The sequence below is a fragment of the Cephus cinctus genome, unplaced genomic scaffold, assembly GCF_000341935.2.
Source record: "Cephus cinctus unplaced genomic scaffold, Ccin1 Ccin1_scaffold1749, whole genome shotgun sequence".
In the NCBI taxonomy this organism is placed as follows: domain Eukaryota; kingdom Metazoa; phylum Arthropoda; class Insecta; order Hymenoptera; family Cephidae; genus Cephus; species Cephus cinctus.
The window spans coordinates 1-18,254 of NW_014333973.1; the positions used below are offsets into that span (position 1 = coordinate 1).

The 18,254-nt window shown below is 37.9% G+C and overlaps 3 protein-coding genes and 3 non-coding genes across 6 annotated transcripts; 1 reads left to right on the forward strand and 5 right to left on the reverse strand.

The window, feature by feature from the left end:
- Positions 1-2,766: 2,766 nt before the first annotated feature.
- LOC112495237 lies at positions 2,767-2,885 on the reverse strand. The gene has a single exon (XR_003061580.1). It is a non-coding gene; the product is annotated as a 5S ribosomal RNA (ribosomal RNA).
- A 297-nt stretch (positions 2,886-3,182) lies between these two features.
- On the reverse strand, positions 3,183-3,301 carry LOC112495238. Its single transcript, XR_003061581.1, has one exon. It is a non-coding gene; the product is annotated as a 5S ribosomal RNA (ribosomal RNA).
- A 2,913-nt stretch (positions 3,302-6,214) lies between these two features.
- Positions 6,215-7,441, reverse strand: LOC107273580 (histone H4). The gene has a single exon (XM_015751938.2). It carries the CDS (start codon positions 7,194-7,196, stop codon positions 6,885-6,887), a length of 312 nt encoding a protein of 103 aa, XP_015607424.1. The 5' UTR covers positions 7,197-7,441; the 3' UTR covers positions 6,215-6,884.
- Positions 7,442-7,445: 4 nt separating this feature from the next.
- On the forward strand, positions 7,446-8,244 carry LOC107273579 (histone H3). The gene has a single exon (XM_015751936.2). The coding sequence runs from the start codon at positions 7,452-7,454 to the stop codon at positions 7,860-7,862; it is 411 nt and encodes a 136-aa protein (XP_015607422.1). The 5' UTR covers positions 7,446-7,451; the 3' UTR covers positions 7,863-8,244.
- Positions 8,245-8,410: 166 nt separating this feature from the next.
- LOC112495236 (histone H2B-like) lies at positions 8,411-9,347 on the reverse strand. The gene is made up of 2 exons (XM_025090950.1): positions 9,161-9,347; positions 8,411-8,556 (listed from the first exon to the last, which is right to left on the reverse strand). The coding sequence occupies exons 1-2, from the start codon at positions 9,345-9,347 to the stop codon at positions 8,411-8,413; spliced, it is 333 nt and encodes a 110-aa protein (XP_024946718.1).
- A 1,940-nt stretch (positions 9,348-11,287) lies between these two features.
- On the reverse strand, positions 11,288-11,406 carry LOC112495239. Its single transcript, XR_003061582.1, has one exon. It is a non-coding gene; the product is annotated as a 5S ribosomal RNA (ribosomal RNA).
- Positions 11,407-18,254: the final 6,848 nt, after the last annotated feature.

Consider the following 18,254-nt stretch of genomic DNA (forward strand, 5'->3'; position numbering starts at 1 on the left):
TGGATGGGTGACCGCTTGGGAACACCGCGTGTCCTTGGCATTTTTTGATATTTTAAACTTTGTCTGATCATACTAAAAAAAAAGGTTATTTAAGCCTCTAAGAATTCATATAATTAACAAAATATAAAGAACTTCTCCAATTACATGATTATTGCGAAATGCTATTTCAACTCTGGCGTATCTTTTCTCATTTTAGTATTAATCGAAGACATTTGTTTTGATATCACTGTAAAAGGTTTATGTGCTTGGCAGCAGCGTTGCACCAAACAGGTGCAGCATATGTTAATGTCGGTGGTATTATCATAGTGTATATAAAATGTTTGTTCCTCTGAGCAAGGACTGATTCTTTTACCATTAAAGGATATAATTTTTACATTACTGCATATACTTTATGTATGACTTCTCTAGTGTGCTTTTGGTATGTTAGTTTACTGTCAAGGTGTACTCACAGATATTCAGCTGCTGTAGTCGTATTTGTTGGTTCGTTATATATTTTGATAGGTTGAATAATTTTCGACTCTGTTTTTCTTTTTGTGAAAACAATGACTTCTGTTTTTCCTACATTAAGTGCAATCAGCCATTCATTTTAGTATTTTTCTAGAATGTTAATATGTATTTGGATTTGTTCTGCTGCTACAATAGCGTTAAATGAGTGCGCGTAGATTGCTGTGTCATCAGCAAACAGCGCTAATTGTGTTTTTGGAAATTGCGGGGTGTCATTGAGATAAATATTGAATAATATAGGACCGTGTACTGAGCCTTGTGGTACCCCTGCCTTGATATTTCTCAAAGTAGATTTTGTATTGTTTACGTCAACTTGAAGTTTTCTTTCCTGTATCTATGAAATATTGAATTTTATGAATGTGATAGGGTATTTGTGCTTACACATTTTATAGATAAGGCCATCAATCCACACTCTATCGAAAGCTGTTTCTATATCTAGTAGCATGACTGTGACATTCTTTTTGTTATAATTAACGCTTATATCGTTGACAATTCTGGTAACTTGTTGTACAGTGTTGTGTTTCATTCTAAAGCCAAATTGGTGATCAATGATTACATTATTTCTTATCTCAAAATTTCTGATCTTAATTTCCTTGTAAGGTATGTTTTTTCTAATGAGGGCAGCAACCCCTCCAGCCGAATTTTCTCTATCCCATCTGAGACACACATAATTTCTTATTTTTAATTTATGTTCTTTTTTGAGTTTTGATTCATTGATAAGTAAGATATCAATATTATTATCATTTAGAAATTGGTTGACTTCGCTTAATTTATCTCTAATTCCATTTGCGTTCCAGCTGCATATTGAAAGTTTGTGCATTATTTATTAATTTCTTGGCAGAATTTATAGAAATATTCGAATTGTTGCATTTTTCTGTTACAACTTTTTAGTTTTAGATTGAGATTCTTGACGTGTGTAATCATATTTGTTACATGAAATTATGAATTAAGTATGTTAATTTTATTCATTATCTCTAGAAAGTCGGATAGAATTTCATTTTTCGTATTTACTTTCGTATTGTTTACCTCTGCAGTTGTAGTCTTTTTCGTCCAGTGCAGTTGTGCAGTATCTAATAACGGTGGAGTAGTCCTCATTGTTGGGAAATCCGTCCTGCTGTCAACGTTTAGCGGTGTTTTCAGTGGATTCTGCGGGTTTTACTCGTTTTTACGCTTATTGGCGTTAAGTTTCCCAAGTCTTTCTTGATATGCCTGGCATAACGTTGCATTTGACGGATGGTCTCCAGCACACTTCGCACACGTCGCTGGTGTGTCTCTTGTTTTCTTGCATTCTCTTGTCGTGTGCTTTTCTGCGCATTTTAGACATCTGGGTGGAAAATAGCAATTGGACGTGGCGTGTCCTCATTTCTGACAGTTGTCACATTGCGTAACCAGTCTTTTGGATCTATAGATTGCCTAGTTGATTTTCGTGTGATACATGTACAAAATCTGTTTTTGCAGATAGGTGAGCTTGACATCGTTTCGTAGGGTTACCATGAATATTGGTTCTTTGGTCGCTTTCAGTATGTTGATTTTTATTTGTTCGAGCTCGTATGCTTCCAATTCTGCTTTGATGTCTTCCGTATCTGTGGCTTTGCGAAGTTCTCGTATGACAAACGTTCTTCCTTTCTCACTTTTGGCAGTGTATGTGTGATAGGAAACATTGGTTTTTTTTCATTGAAGTGTTAGACCGAGACCTGCTGTATTCAACGTCGTATGGACTTTGCCGACAGAATTCAGATACGTGTTACGTACATAAATCTTTGATTATGATACATATTCATCAGTGTTTATACATACGAAATTGTATAAATATTCAGTTCAGTTAAATTTTACTTAAATAATAACAACAATATAATTCATGTCACCATCGATTAATATTTCTATATTGGTGTTAAATTATTTCTAAATAATATAATTATACTAATTATAAGAAAACTTGAATATATAATGTTGGCCTTCTTATCAACAAAATCAGCTACTATAATTGATACAAAAAATGAACACATTTTAATCCTGCCTTTTGGGTTTTCTTTAAAGGGATTGTAGACCTTTTATTTACCATGTACATATAATGTAAACGAAAATCTTAAATAAGAGAATTCTTACAGAAGTTTTTTTACAAACTAAACTTGAGCGAACATTCTGCAAGGTTGAAAATCAAAAGGCACCACTTTCGCATTAAGTAACCCCAATATCACAATTGTATGTAACTCTATTACTTGTGGAGTATAGATTTAAAATAGTAAAAGAAGAGGGTCGGGGGGGCAAGGACACGCGGTGTTCCCAAGCGGTCACCCATCCAAGTACTGACCGCGCCCAACGTTGCTTAACTTCAGTGATCGGACGAGAACTGGTGTATTCAACGTGGTATGGACCTTGCCGATAGAATAAATTTTAATATTTAGAAACTTTCATACACTGTTTAGAATATTTACATTTAGGGTGGTACTTAACATAATGAGAATTAAAGAAATATCTATATTTGTTAGTTTAAAACTTATAATGTATTTCTAGTCGCCATATCTGTGAAGGACAGATAAAGCTGTTACGCAATAGCATTTCGTAATAATCATGTAATTGATGAAATTCTTTATATTTTGTTATTTATATGAATTCTTAGACGCTTAAAAAGCTTTTTTGAATACGATTCGACAAAAAAATGTAAAAGAACAAAAGAGTGCCAAGGACACGCGGTGTTCCCAAGCGGTCACCCATCCAAGTACTGACCGCGCCCAACGTTGCTTAACTTCAGTGATCGGACGAGAACTGGTGTATTCAACGTGGTATGGACCTTGCCGGTAATAATTAGATACGTCTTCGTATAGAATCGTCTTTGTTTATGGTACATAATCATCTGTGTTTATACACACGAAATTGTATAGATATTCAGTTCGGTTACATTTTACTTTAATAATAACAACAATATAATTCATGTCACCACCGATTAATAATTCTATATTCGTGTTAAATTATTTCTAAAATATGCTCAAGCTACATTAATTTCATATTCAAAGGAGCATCTTAGCTTGCGAGTAGGCATGTCGATCTGCGATCGATTATGACATGGATCGACGTGGTATGGACCTTGCCGATAGTTTTTGCTCATGTTTTTACATACCAACAACTTTATCTATACTGATTTATTTATCTGTGTTGATACACAAAATATTGTATAAATATTCAGCTTAGTTATATCTTACTTTAATAATCACAATGTAATTGATGCATCATTGATTAATATTTCTACATTAGTGTTAAATTATGTCTAAAGTATGCTCAGACTATGTTAATTTCATATTCAAAGGACCATCTTAACTTGCGAGTTGCAATAAAATGATCCTTTGAGTGAAATTGATTGTTCCCACTAAGAAATTGAACAGGTTTAAAATTCGAACAAAAATCAAATTGAAAATTATGCCTTTCTTCACTCACCTTAGTATAGCGTCAATCGCGTTCAATCTATAATATATAATATTGATTATGGGTGAATCCTGAAGGACTAGGCATGTCGATCTGAGATCGATTAATCGAAAATAGATTCTTTTGGGAAATGAAATCCATTTTTCAGGTCGATCTGAAACATTGGATCCAGTCAGAAACCGAAAATCAGAAAGAAACCCAAAACCCTAAGAATCGGGCCGATTTACGTTACAGGCGAATCATTATATAGTAAAAAGATATTTATTGACGGCATATTCCGTAAATGAACCACGGTTGCCGTTATTAAATTAGACCTAATTGCATCAATTGATTTCGACTGATGACAAAAATCTATCGATGTCATTGGTTGAAATTTAATCACTGCAACCGTGGTTCAATTACGGAATATGCCTTAAGATATGTGTATTCTATTTTGGAACGCATCCTTATGTTATTCAGGTGGCGTTATTAATCATTCTAACGGTAATGGTAACGGACGTGAAAGATTTTGTTCTCTGCTTTTCCTCGTATTTTCTTGTGCTTTGAAAAAAAAGGGAAGCTGTAAATAATGTTTCTTATTTTTTTCATTTTAATTATACTATAATTATGTACAGTGAACAGCGTTTTAAAAAAACGACTTCACAATCGATTAATGCAAATCGATCTTTCAGTGCCCGACTTAATTGTGAATGGATTCTGTTATGTTCCATTGTTTTCAGGAAGAATCGACATACCTACCAGACTTTGAACATTGTATAAATATTCAGCTTAGTTATATCTTACTTTAATAATCACAATGTAACTGATGCCATCATTGATTAATATTTCTACATTAGTGTTAAATTATGTCTAAAGTATGCTCAGACTATGTTAATTTCATATTCAAAGGACCATCTTAACTTGCGAGTTGCATTAAAATGATCCTTTAAGTGGAATTGATTGTTCCCACTAAGAAATTGAACAGGTTTAATATTCGAACAAAAATCAAATTGAACAAATTGAATCAAATCAATTTACGAAAGGCAATTGCCTTTCTTCCTCACCTTAGTATACCGTCAATCGCGTTCAATGAATCTATAATATATATTATTGATTATGGGTGAATCCTGAAGGACTAGGCCTGTCGATCTGAGATCGATTAATCGAAAATAGATTCTTTTGGAAAATAAAAACCATTTTTCAGGTCGATCTGAAACACTGAATCCAGTCAGAAACCGAAAATCAGAAAGAAACCCAAAACCCTAAGAAGCGGACCGATTCACGTTACAGGCGAATCATTATATTGTAAAAAGATATTTATTGACGGAATATTCCGTAAATGAACCACGGTTGCCGTTATTAAATTACAGCTAATTGCATCGATTGATTTCGACTGATGATAAAAATCTATCGATGTCATTGGCTGAAATTTAATCACTGCAACCATGGTTCAATTACGGAATATGCCTTAACCCTTTTAGTGCCGGACGACGATATATCGTTGCGTATGCGATGGCACCTTATTCTTCGCATCGCGAGAAAGCTCTATCTCAAAATAAATATTGAAATACAATTAGCATGACATTATTCTCTCTTTCTTCCGTAATACGTTGTTTTTTGAATTATGTAATTATCATTTTTAGTTTGATTTTTATGACCTTTTTCCCAACCCGTTGTAAAATTCGTCAAATTCGTCCGGTTATTCTCGCATAGGCACCGGTTTTTCGCCGGGCACTAAAAGGGTTAAGACATGTGTATGCTATCTTGGAACGCATCCTTATGTTATTCAGGTGGCGTTATTAATCATTCTAACAGTAATGGTAACGGTGGTCAAAGATTTTGTTCTCTGCTTTTCCTCGTATTTTCTTATGCTTTGAAGAAAAAAGAGAAGCTGTAAATAATGTTTCTTATTTTTTCATTTTAATTATATTATAATTATGTACAGTGAACAGCGTTTTAAAAAATCGACTTCACAATCGATTATTGCAAATCGATCTTTTAGTGCCAGACTTAATTGTGAATGGATTCTCTTATGTTCCATTGTTTTCAGGAAGAATCGACATACCTACCAGACTTTGAAGCGCATAAGTCAAACTCCTATCGAGGCCATTAGAATATGTTAAGTAATTCAGTAATTTATACATATATATTAATATCACACATGAGTTGAATAAGTAATGTAAAGATGAACTTTAACCATTATCAGAATCCAAGACCAAACCTTTGTGTTTAACAGACGAACATATAAAACATGGAAGTTATTAAAAACACTATAGCAAGAATAATTATATAAGCTTACCGGTAAAAACTTGATGAATCATCCATCGTATCGATAATCAATACGATTATTTATTTATAATATTTATAAATTTGTATATTTTGTCTCACCGTCACAAGAAATGTTGTAGTTTATAGTTTTGTTCTCTCTATTACACTTCACAGAAAACTTGCTTTAGCATCTGCTCGGTTCCAAAACTACCTTACGACTGACGATCGTTGGGTTTCGCTATTGCTATTTTATACCCCACAAAGTTAACTGCAACCGGATAGCCAACTGGCACGGAGTAATAACGGGGTACCCAGGTACCCAATGATTGTTCGGTTTCGCTATTGTTATTTTATATTCCACAAGGTTAACTGGAACCGCTAAGCCAAGTGGCGCGCAGTAAGTGGGTACCCGGTCATTGAACGAATGGTGAGTTTGGTTATTGACCGGACGGTTAACAGACGAACATATAAAACATGGAAGTTATTAAAAACACTGTTGCAAGAATAATTACATAGGTATTAGGTGTATTATTACATGAACGGAAACCATAATATAATTTAAATCTTGATTCGTAGAAGAGGTGAAGAATTAAAATTAAATTATAATTAAACTATTATGATAAAACGGTTTGTTCCATTCACATATTGAAAAAGTTGGCGGCCCTCAAAAGGGCCCTTGTGTACGAAGAGTAGTTGAGAACAGGAGAAACAAATTAACCACCAAAGCCATAGAGAGTGCGTCCTTGACGTTTCAGCGCATAGACCACGTCCATGGCAGTGACGGTTTTTCTCTTGGCATGCTCGGTGTACGTAACTGCATCACGGATGACATTTTCCAGAAAGACTTTAAGAACACCACGGGTCTCTTCGTAAATCAGGCCAGAGATACGTTTAACACCGCCTCGGCGAGCCAAACGGCGAATGGCAGGCTTCGTGATTCCCTGGATGTTGTCACGAAGAACTTTCCTGTGACGCTTCGCTCCTCCCTTTCCCAAACCTTTTCCTCCCTTACCACGGCCAGTCATTTTCACCAACGAAATTCAATCCAAACCCTCTTTAAGAAATATTCCGTAGAACTGATGCAATAGCTAAGATTCAAGGGGTATTTATCCTCTCTCCTATGCGTATCCCCACCACTTACCGACTGGCCAATGAGCGTCGAGCTCAGCAATTGGGCGAGTCTATAATACAGTGACCAAAGTTGACGCTGTCATACTGCGTTTGAAACTTATGGTGTGAAGTTCTACCGACGCTCACAGTGAAAGATATATTAGTTGAACATGGCTCGTACGAAACAGACTGCTCGCAAGTCAACTGGAGGAAAGGCTCCTCGGAAGCAATTGGCTACGAAAGCTGCACGTAAAAGTGCACCAGCTACCGGAGGAGTTAAGAAGCCTCATCGCTACAGACCAGGAACCGTCGCTCTGCGTGAGATTCGTCGCTATCAGAAGAGCACGGAGCTGCTCATTCGCAAACTGCCCTTCCAGCGATTGGTTCGGGAGATCGCTCAGGACTTCAAGACGGACCTTCGCTTCCAGAGTTCAGCCGTGATGGCACTTCAAGAAGCTAGCGAGGCTTATCTCGTCGGCCTCTTCGAAGACACCAACTTGTGTGCCATCCACGCCAAGCGTGTCACCATCATGCCAAAGGACATCCAGTTGGCTCGCCGTATTCGTGGAGAACGTGCCTAAATACCGAAGGCATATAAAATAATAACGGTCCTTTTTAGGACCAACACTCTGTTATTTCGAGGAACATGCACATCCGTTTATACTCTGAAAGACGTTTCTGAATTTAATCAAACATGCCCACTCACATACATTTTACTATACTTTAGCCGACATATATCTTATTTAATATTTTCTTTATGCAGTAAATATTGTTTTTACTCTGTTAACATTTCTCAGACGTGATTGATTCCATATGAATCAATATTTTAGAGCTAATAACTTGCAATTTAAATATTTTCCCTAGTATTCATAACTCTAGCAAGAGAACTTGTGTAATAGCGGAAACGTTTATTTTCTTTAATTTAGGGATTTTAAGGTTTATTCACTGATAAGTGATTGTCAAGTTCTTTTTCTACTTTGAACTTATGTAATAGCGGAAACGTTTATTTTCTTTATTTAAGGGATTTTAAGGTTCATTCACTGACAAGTGATTTTCAAGTTCTTTTTCTAGTTTAGTAAAGATTTTACGTTGAGAAAATTAAAATTCTTAGTCTTTGAACCTCTGTTGGTCAATCATATTCTGTAACGGAATATTCTTCACTGTATATGTTACCCTTAACTGATCTTTTTCTAATCGTAATGTTGCTTCTCTCGAAGTCTGAACTACTCTGATCTTTCTGTCTTTGATGCATCGGTATTCCCAATTCCGTAGCTGCTTTAAAACGTACAATGTTATAAAGTCAAAAATAAATAAAACGATACTCATGAAACTGTATGATGTTACATCAAAATTGAACTATCTATCACGAAGTAGAGCATAAGAGGTTATAGATTTCATATGAGGAGGGAAAATTCGTTAAGAACCCGCGTAGAATAAAAAAGTACAGCAGAGATTCTCTCGAAGAATCTAACTGATATTCTTTCGCAGAATCTCTTAGATATACTTGAGAATCTTGTAGAGAGTATGTCGTAAATGTTGAAGCTAACGTAAGAACTTTTTATGGTCCTGAAAAGGACCGGTTTTTGCCTGATTCACTATTCGGTCGCTGTGTTCCTTCATCTGTTAATACTGACTATAAAACAGTTAATGCATTATATTCATAGAATGAAATTTATATAAAGCATACCAATACATAAATTGAACTACTCCACCGGTACTCCAAGATAGCACATTGTCCGAAAATCAGTTTTAAGGCATTTATTATAGAATTCTCTTCATTGTTACACGTATTTAATTCATTGTAACTGGAATTCTCTTCATACTAGAAGGCAGTAGTATACTTTTTTACACCTGAAAGATTTTTAGAATGATTTCCCACAGTTGCAGTACAACACTGCGGAAGTCGCTACTTCAGCCCAATCGACTTGTACTTGCTTCAATACCTTGTAGATGTAGATGGCATAGCTTTCCTTCCTCTTGCGTTTCTTCTTCTTGTCGGTCTTGCTGATGTTTTTCTGGGCCTTCCCAGCTTTCTTCACTGCCTTTCCGCTTGCTTTAGGTGGCATGATGCTTCGATCAGTCTATTATCACACAAAGTCACTCGTACGAAAGATACATTACAATTCTTCGATGGTATCTAGGTGGAAGTATTGGATTGAACATGAATTGAACGCCGAATAAAAAGAGAAACTGATTGTTAAATACCCTCGTAAAAGGCAGTGCCCTGTAGAGGCACCTGTACTTAATGCGCCTGCGGACCCAGATCAGAAGTTGGAATATGATACGCTAGCGCTTGCAACGCCAACGGTGAGACGCAACGGGATTGGAGCGCAGGAAGCGCCCTCTGTGCTACATAAACGTTCAACCGCTACCTTTTTATTCATTGTTGCTTCGCTTGTCGAACGAGTACTGTAGAGGCACCTGTACTTAATGCGCCTGCGGACCCAGATCAGAAGTTGGAATATGATATACTTGTTATCATGTTGTAGAATCGGAAACTCATCGATCCAGGTCGATAAAAAACAAAAGTATGAGCAATAGCCGTTATTTGGCTGTTTAATTATTTGATTCAAGAAGAATGAATATAGAGATAATAGAAGGTGAGTCATAATAATATAGGATGTTACTACAGCAGTTGACGGTTTCTAATGGACTGGAGTATGTCCAAGATACATAAGTGTTCTTTTTGTAACCGGTGCAAGTTTGAAAATTCATAGCTGGACGGCTAATAAAATTATCGTGAAACTGTTACACAGTGTATTTTCCATCCGTCCGCCGAAATCTATGCTTCGTTATTATATCAGCCAACGCATATGTGGCAACAAATTCATTTAAAGTAAGTCACGGAAAGTTCATAGATTCTATATAAGGTGAAAAACACGTTTCCTCGCGTGTAATATCATTATTCAAGACGGCTAGTTTGGGTCCGGAGGAGTCTTAATTCAGATATTTCAGCAATTCTTATGAAGACAATAAACAAAAGAGACAAATATTCTTCGTCGCCATGAAACACAGTAGGTTCAGTTATGGCAGTACTGGAACTCGGTTTCTGATTATTGCTCAATGCGTGTGAGGAAAGAGTAGACAGAGGTCAATTGTTTAATAATATATTGACGCCCGCAAGTTATTTGCTGATGTTCATTATCAGTAATCGCTGACGAAAAGAGCTTTTGTCACAAGATAGCTTTAAGACGCCTCAAGTTCTACGTTGGAGATAACGATCTTGACTGAACATTATTCGCAGACATTACTTAAGATATATTATATTTATAGAATATTTATACTTAGAGTATAATATAATTATGTAAATTATAAGAAAAGTAAATATATTATCTTGTCCTTCGTATCAACCAAGTCTGCCAATATTAAAAAAAAATCATACGACGTTTCAATCCTACCTTCAATTAAGTCTTTTTAAAGGGACTTTAGACTTTTATCTACAATGTAGGTAAAACGTTAACGAAAATTTCAAATAAGAGGATTTTTACAAAGTTTCTTTCCCAAACCGGAGTTACGCACACATCCTGCAAGGTTAAGAATACGTTTGACACATCTTTCCCAATGAGTAATTTTCAAAAAATGAGAAAACTGTGCGTACTCTTATGAAGTTTTTACTCTTGATCAGGATTCTCTTCAGGTAGTTATTATTAATTTTTGCATAACAAAATAAAAATTTTGATATAAAATTGTGCAACAAAAATATGTTTGTGACGATCAACATTCCTCCACGACAAATAAAAAGCGAAAATTATATATGTATATATGATACCAATAACAGGAACTATTTCATTTACAGATTAAAATGAACATTGTTGGGAAGAAAGTATACCTCTGAAAAGTCCATAGAATAAAAGTAAAAGGAATAGTGATATGAGTAAGTCCATACGGACTATCAAAGAATGTGCTAGAAGCTGAAGCACGACTATTTAAAGTTGTACAGCAATTATAAATATTCAAGTTTTAGGTAATTCAATTATTTGTAAAGCATAAATAAATAAAGGAAAAGAGACAAGGACACGCGGTGTTCCCAAGCGGTCACCCATCCAAGTACTGACCGCGCCCAATGTTGCTTAACTTCAGTGATCGGACGAGAACTGGTGTATTCAACGTGGTATGGACCTTGCCCATAAGTTTAGAAAAACAAATTGCATTTCATCGCATGCAGAATCACAAATAACTATATTCTTTAATATTATGGTTCATTACTATGATCATTAACAACCAGGAAAAAAGAAGGCTGTGCGAACTGTTACACCGTTTCAACTTGTGATTTGACAACGATCATATTGTGTTATTCTTCTTTTGCTAATAGAATTCTTCTACGAAACTTCGATATATCACAGGTATTTCAATGTTTTATTTAAATAATTAATTTTTATATTACCTTGCATCGTTACTATTAGTAGTAGTATCTGCATACCTTCATCATGCTCGCATTAATTACTTTTTTATTCTGTTTTTCTGGTTCAGTTTTTGATTTCTCGTAACTGGATATCTTCATGAAGTCTTGACAACGTAAGTTTTCTTTTTCTCGTTCTTTCAAGAGAATGTCTGAAATTTTATTTTTTGTCCATTTTCCTATAAGCCTTAGACAATCATCTCGATTACTTACATGTACCTCTATGTTTCCTTCCTGATATTTTCTATAAAAATTTTCCTTGACAACGTTCTTTAGTACATTTAGAAAAGTTGCATACTTCTCTATCTTACCATGTAACGCTAATGCTGGTGATTTTTTGGACATATTTTATTATATTTTGAAATATGATCAGTTTCTGTTGCATTACATTTTATGTCTATTGGATCTCCTTCATTTTCACCCAGTGGTTCAATACGATTCCGGCATTCCACATTTGTCACACTGCTTTTGATTTTAGATTATTTGTTTCTTGTGTGTCCTGTATGTTCGTCATTATCCGTTTTTTCGGATTTAACATTACTTTTTGGAAGTCCCTTACTTTTTTGTAGAAATCACTCTTTGCGAAGTTAGTTAAATTATCCAATGCTAGTGCATCCTTAAAATAAACGAGGAATTTCGCGATTTTCGGCTACATCGTGGGGACCTATGCGTGTGGAAGATATTCTGGGGTGATGGACAAGACTACTTTTGAAGGTTCTATTAATTTCCTTCGTAAGAACTTTTTTTTGTGTTTTGAAACATTTAAGCGGATCCGAAAGGATTCAAACAAAATTTGATTGCGATGGTGCCACAAGAGCTGCCGCCAAGGTCGCAGAGCACTACTGGGAGGAGCCCCTACGCCAGGAGACGCCGTTACCATCTTCGCGATTCTAAGAGCATCCAGGGGGTTGCAGTAGTAGCCTGGAAACACGTAGCGAAGGATGAGACGTGGCCGAGACTTCCACCTCAGGAGTAAAATTTAAATTGCATTATTTAATAATGCAATCTCCTTCAAGAGGCAACGATGCCGGAATTTGTATTTCGAAGATCGAAGAAGACAATTGAAAATCGCGAGCGCTCGATAAGTGCAGTTGTATTCCCGATTGTTTAAATTCGTAACGTCATTCACGGTGTGGCCGAGCCTATGGAGACACGTGTTCTCGTTTTGCATATTTTTTAATTGTTTTGTCTGGTTGGTTCTTGGTTTGCATAGTTTTTATTATGTATAGTACCGTATCGTTCCCAATTGAGGGACCCGGTGTCTGGGAGATTATTTTCCTGTGGATAACTGGAGCCACTAGGAAAGTAGTGATCGACACTTTTGTGAGTTTCTCATATTTAGGATAGCGAGAAATAGATAGATAGCGCTAGAGGTGCTATCTGATATTGTTTATGTGTCATATTTCGAGTTTTATTGAGTCCGATAGCAGTTGCTAACTTTAAATTGTGTATTATATCCTTTTGCTTGTACATTCTGTTGTTAATACTGTATAGAGTTTGTTCCTTCTAAGTTAATTTTAATTTAAACAATTTATTCGATCAGGGAGCAAGCTCTGTTGACCGGTAATAATACAAGTCGGGTTTAACAGAAAACAGTATGAAAATAATAAATCAAGTAATACAGTATACTTAAATTAGCACCTAAACTATGTGTGAAGGCTGCAAAGACACCGACGAATACAATTAGTGATTACATTAATATTTAAAGCAATATTTACATTAATGATAGATTATAGATAAATTTTCATCTGATTACTACTTGTAAACAAGAGTAGATTTGTGTACGATTACAAATTTACACGAATGATCCGGAGCAAATCAACCATAACTATTAAGACAAGTAGTATATCTTATACTTATGTACAGTAACTAGTGATTGAGCGTAGCCTGAGACGCGTATAGACTAGACCTACACATCGCGAGTGATTTATAAACAAGGTAGGAGCAAACGCGCCTATTCTCTCCGCAAAGCCAGAAATTCACGCAGTGAACGCCGAAAGACGGCAAGGGAGGGAGCTTCACGTATTCTTTCAGGCAGAGAGTTCCAAAAAATTATGCCGGATACCCTGAAAGATTGTCGGCAGAATTCGGTTCGGTGTTGTGGAACAGTGATATCTGTGCGCGCCCTCCGTGAAGTTCGAGAAGTGTTGGAAGTTGCAAATAATGATTCACACAGGTAGGATGGAGTGCCAGTGCTACGAAGCTTATATAACATAGTTCCCTGGAAGAGCATGATTCTTTGTTTAATTTTTAGCCAACCTAGTTTGATATAATACGGAGTGATGTGCTCATCTCGTCTAACATTTAGCACAAATCTAACGCAGGAGTTAAGTGCTACTTCGACTTTGTGTAGGATTCCACTGCCACAGCTTCCATATACAAGGCAACAGTAGTCTACGAGTGGAAAAATGAGCGACGAAACCAGTAGTTTTCGCAACTCGCAAGTGAGGGAAGCTCTGTTTAACTTAAGCATGTATAGCACTTTACTTATACGCTTGCATGTGTGCGTGACGTGTGAATCCCATGTGAGCGTGTTGTCCATCAACAATCCCAGATTACGCACAGATGAGACAAACGGTATGACAGCAGTGTTCGCCCGCAGACTCGGTAGGTTGTTAAAATCGATTTTATTTACGTAGCACGCCAGTCCAATGACCATACATTTGGTTTTCCCGGCATTTATTTTTAAGCAGTGGCTGCTAGCCCATTGACAGATGGCATCTATATCTCTCTGTACCATCTCCAGTGATTTAATTAAGTCGACTGGCTTACAATGGAGGTATATCTGCAGATAATCAGCAAACATCAGGTGAGAGCAATAATTAATTACCCTAGGTAAATCTTTGACATAGAGTCCAAAGAGTGATGGCCCCAGGACCGACCCTTGAGGAACTCCAGAAGTGACTGGTATGAAGGAGAAGAAATCTCCTTGCTGGCCAATAACTGCCTGTTGTCTGCCACTGAGGTAAGATGCAAACCAATTTAAAACAGAGTTAGAGCAACCCGCAGACTTCATAATCTCCAGGAGTTTCTGATGACAGATGGAGTCGAAAGCCTTCTGCAGGTCAAAAAGGACTAAGATGGTAACCATTCGTTCATCTACAGCAAACCTGATGTCATCCGTCAGTCTCATCAACGCAGTTTGTGTGCTAAAGCCAGCTCTATAGGCCGATTGACGCGAGTCATACCCTTCGTTCTTTTCCAGGAATTTCGACAATTGCTGGTAAACAATCCTCTCCAGCGGTTTGGAGAGGCTACAAAGTAGTGATATTGGTCTGAGGTCCGAAAGATGGGCTGGAGCCCCGCTACCTTTGGGGATTGGCCTGATGAACGAACGCTTCCACATTTCCGGGAACTGCGCCGAAGATAAAGAAAGATTATAAAGATCTAATAAGTAAGGAAACACTACTTTGGCCCTTTGGCCACGAAGAACATAGACAAGTGGTCAGGACCAGTGACACGCGATTCTTTATCTTCTAGTGCACTGACGAGTGTCTCAGGAGTAATATATTCGAAGAAGAATCGTTCGTCACTAAATCCATCAGTGTGTTGGACATTCAGTTCATTTGAGTCATCATGCGCATCGAATGACAAGGAAAAATGATGATTTATCTCCTCCAGTGACTGGTTTACCCCTGTGGGGGTTTGTGCCCAGGCCAATCCTATCCTCCTCAGGTTATTCCAGAGGACTCGCGGATTACTACTAGAGGTAAGTACGGCCCGATTGTGGTCTATTTTTGCCTCTTTAATAAGAATCTGAGTTTTATTCCTAGCTATACGGAAGCGTTCAAGGTCTTCTGATTTCCTGGTACGTAAAAATCTCCTATGGAGCCGATTTCGTTCGGTAATAGAAGCTTTAACATTATCGATGAAACATGGAGCGGGAGTACGACGTAACATAGTAGTTCGCAATGGAGCCAGCTCATCCAAGGTATTTTGTAGGAACTGATTTAGTAATTCTACTCGTTCATTTATAGATTCGGTGCCCAGAAAGATAGACCAATCACATTGCTCCAGGCGTGTCCGGAAGTATTCGTCATCCCAGTTTGAGAGATCTCGATGAGTGATCATGCGGGGTAAGATCTTAGGGGGTTTAATCCTTAGAACCACCCAAATTAGATCATGAGCAGACAGGAAGGGAACCGGACACTGCCCATGGGAGATGACCTTGGATGGGCTGTCAACGATACATAAGTCCAACCACGTGTGTGCGTTTCCTCTATGATGTGTGGGCGAATACTGCACCAGACGTAAATCGTTCCTAGTGATAAACGAGTGAAGCTGGGAACTGTTAAAAGTAGATGTAAGTAAGTCAGTGTTAAAGTCACCAAGTACAATAATATTAGTATAATCAGAAGCAAGTCTGGTCAAGACATCCTCAAAATCAGAGAAAAATCTAACTTTAGGAGGACGATATACAGCAGCAGCTAGCACTCGAGGAGCACCAGGGATCGACACCTCAACAAATATGAATTCCGGTCTGGAGCAATATTCGCTCTCCGAGGAGGCAATAATCCTTGCAGAAAGTGATTGGTGAACATAAATTGCTACACCACCACCACCTCTGCCGACCCGATCACAGCGATGTAGAACATACTCATCAAGTTTTGCCGCGAGGTCAGTCATATATGGTTTAAGCCAGGTTTCGGAAACCGCCAGTATATGAAAGAAGTTGTCTACTATATACTCTCTTAGTTCATCAATATGTGCCATGACTGATTGAGCGTTTACATGGCCCACCCGAAGCCCAAGTGCTGGATCGACAGGTAAGTTAGGAGATGTTGCGGAAAGTTGTCATAAGGTGGTAATCTTCTCTAGGTCGTCCCGGCTCTCGATGCGAAGCAGTGTAGATGATCCAGTCTTCCGCACCAGAATGGTTCCACGGCGAGTCCACACCCACAATTCTGGATGAGGTTTTGCACGGGCACGTGCTTCACTAAGGAGCTTCATCTTTTCACTGGATAACCACTCATTGATGTAGACCTTGGTCCGCGGGAAGGAAGAGTGTACCTCAGACGCCAGTAGAACAGGCTTCTTCTTTAGACCGGATTACAAGTTAGACCGGATTTGTTTTATTGCTGTAGTATGATGGAGCTTTGTAAATTTGTAGATATTATTTTGTCAATATGATCAAGAGTCCGCAAATTTAATAATTCCTATAAGGGAATATCTCCTTCCTGTTCTTTTTGTAACTATTGTAAATCGGGTCGCGGAACCGGTTTCGTTTAATAAATCCAGCCACAATGTTATTCCATATTTCATTTGGAAAATTTTTATTATTTGTTCGTGATAATTTAGAATGAACCTCCCCAGTTTTCAAAATTTGTCAGTTTGTTATTTGTCTCCCGATTTGCGACCTGCACGTATATTAAATTTGGAGGCGGTTCAGCGGTATAACTTCGATTATACCTGGCGCCCTTTTCAGTAGGTAATTTCTAGTCATTTTCCCTGGATGCCATTTATTTGTCATCGGGGGTTTGCAAAAATTGTCATTAGAATACTTATGATACCGATAACAGCAAACATTTTACTTACAGTTTGAAATGTATACTAGTGGGTAAAAATTATATCTCCTGAAGGTTCATGCAATAAAAACCAACGGAATAGCGATACGAAAAAGTCCAATGGAATTCCGAGGGATGTGTTAGAAGTTAAAGCACGGCTATTTAAAGTTATATAACAAATAGAAATATTCAAGTTTTAAGTAATTCAATTATTTTTAAAGTATGTGACGTGATTTTTCGAATCACGGTCCCAAGGCGGCTCCGGTTACCGATACAGATAACGTTCTCGATTTCTGGTTCCCTTCAGGTCGCCACCCTGCTCAGAAGCTACGCTCTCGGGTTCATTCGTATAGTTATGTCAATGCTCCTGTAAGATGTCGTCATTGTTTAGTTGAGGTCGAGGTACTCGAATCTGCCGTGGGGAGATAGTCTCGACGTACCGAGTTGCCCGGCAGAGGAGAGTACCCAACGGAGATGTCTCCACGGACCGGCAGAAGCCCTGGTGAAACACCGGCGCCCCGCTGGAGATGGGCAAAGGGCTGTAGAGCGGGCGGAGATAGTTGTGATACAGTTAAGGGCAGGAGAGGAACCTCCTGCCCGAGTTAAGGACGTGGTGCCCAGCTGTCGCCCGAGGCCCTGGGGAAGCGGCCGTGAAGGACCTCCAGAAGTTACGTACCGATTCGTTAAGGAACGCTCTCGACTTGGTTTAAAGGGACGACTGGAAGGAGATAGAAGAGTTATTGGTTAAAAGGCTCTCGACCAATCAGAATGATTAGTTCTCGGATTTGGCTATTGTCAAAGTAGTCTGTCTCGGGGCACCGACCGAGGTGTCACGGGCTGGCTCGTGCTCCCGTGCTATCTGTTGATAGTTTTTCTTGCCGTGTTTCGCTACGGTATAGTAAGTTCTCGATTCGTACAGTTCTCGCGTTGTTCTGGCGATATCCAGGAATTCTATGAATTTCTGTGAGGTTTACGGAGGTGTAGTGCTATGCCTTAGTGCAGTGCTCACCAGAGTGTCCTTTGGATACAGTTCTCGGCCTCCACGGATTAGCTGCACCAGCTCCGGTGAG

Coding starts and splice junctions, on each gene's coding strand:
- LOC107273579 (XM_015751936.2), top strand. CDS start 7,452: ATGGCTCGTACGAAACAGACTGCTCGCAAGTCAACTGGAGGAAAGGCT.
- LOC112495236 (XM_025090950.1), bottom strand. CDS start 9,347: ATGCCACCTAAAGCAAGCGGAAAGGCAGTGAAGAAAGCTGGGAAGGCC. Junction 8,557..9,160: donor CGCAGTGTTGTACTGCAACT/GTGGGAAATCAT, acceptor TACGTTTTAAAG/CAGCTACGGAATTGGGAATA.
- LOC107273580 (XM_015751938.2), bottom strand. CDS start 7,196: ATGACTGGCCGTGGTAAGGGAGGAAAAGGTTTGGGAAAGGGAGGAGCG.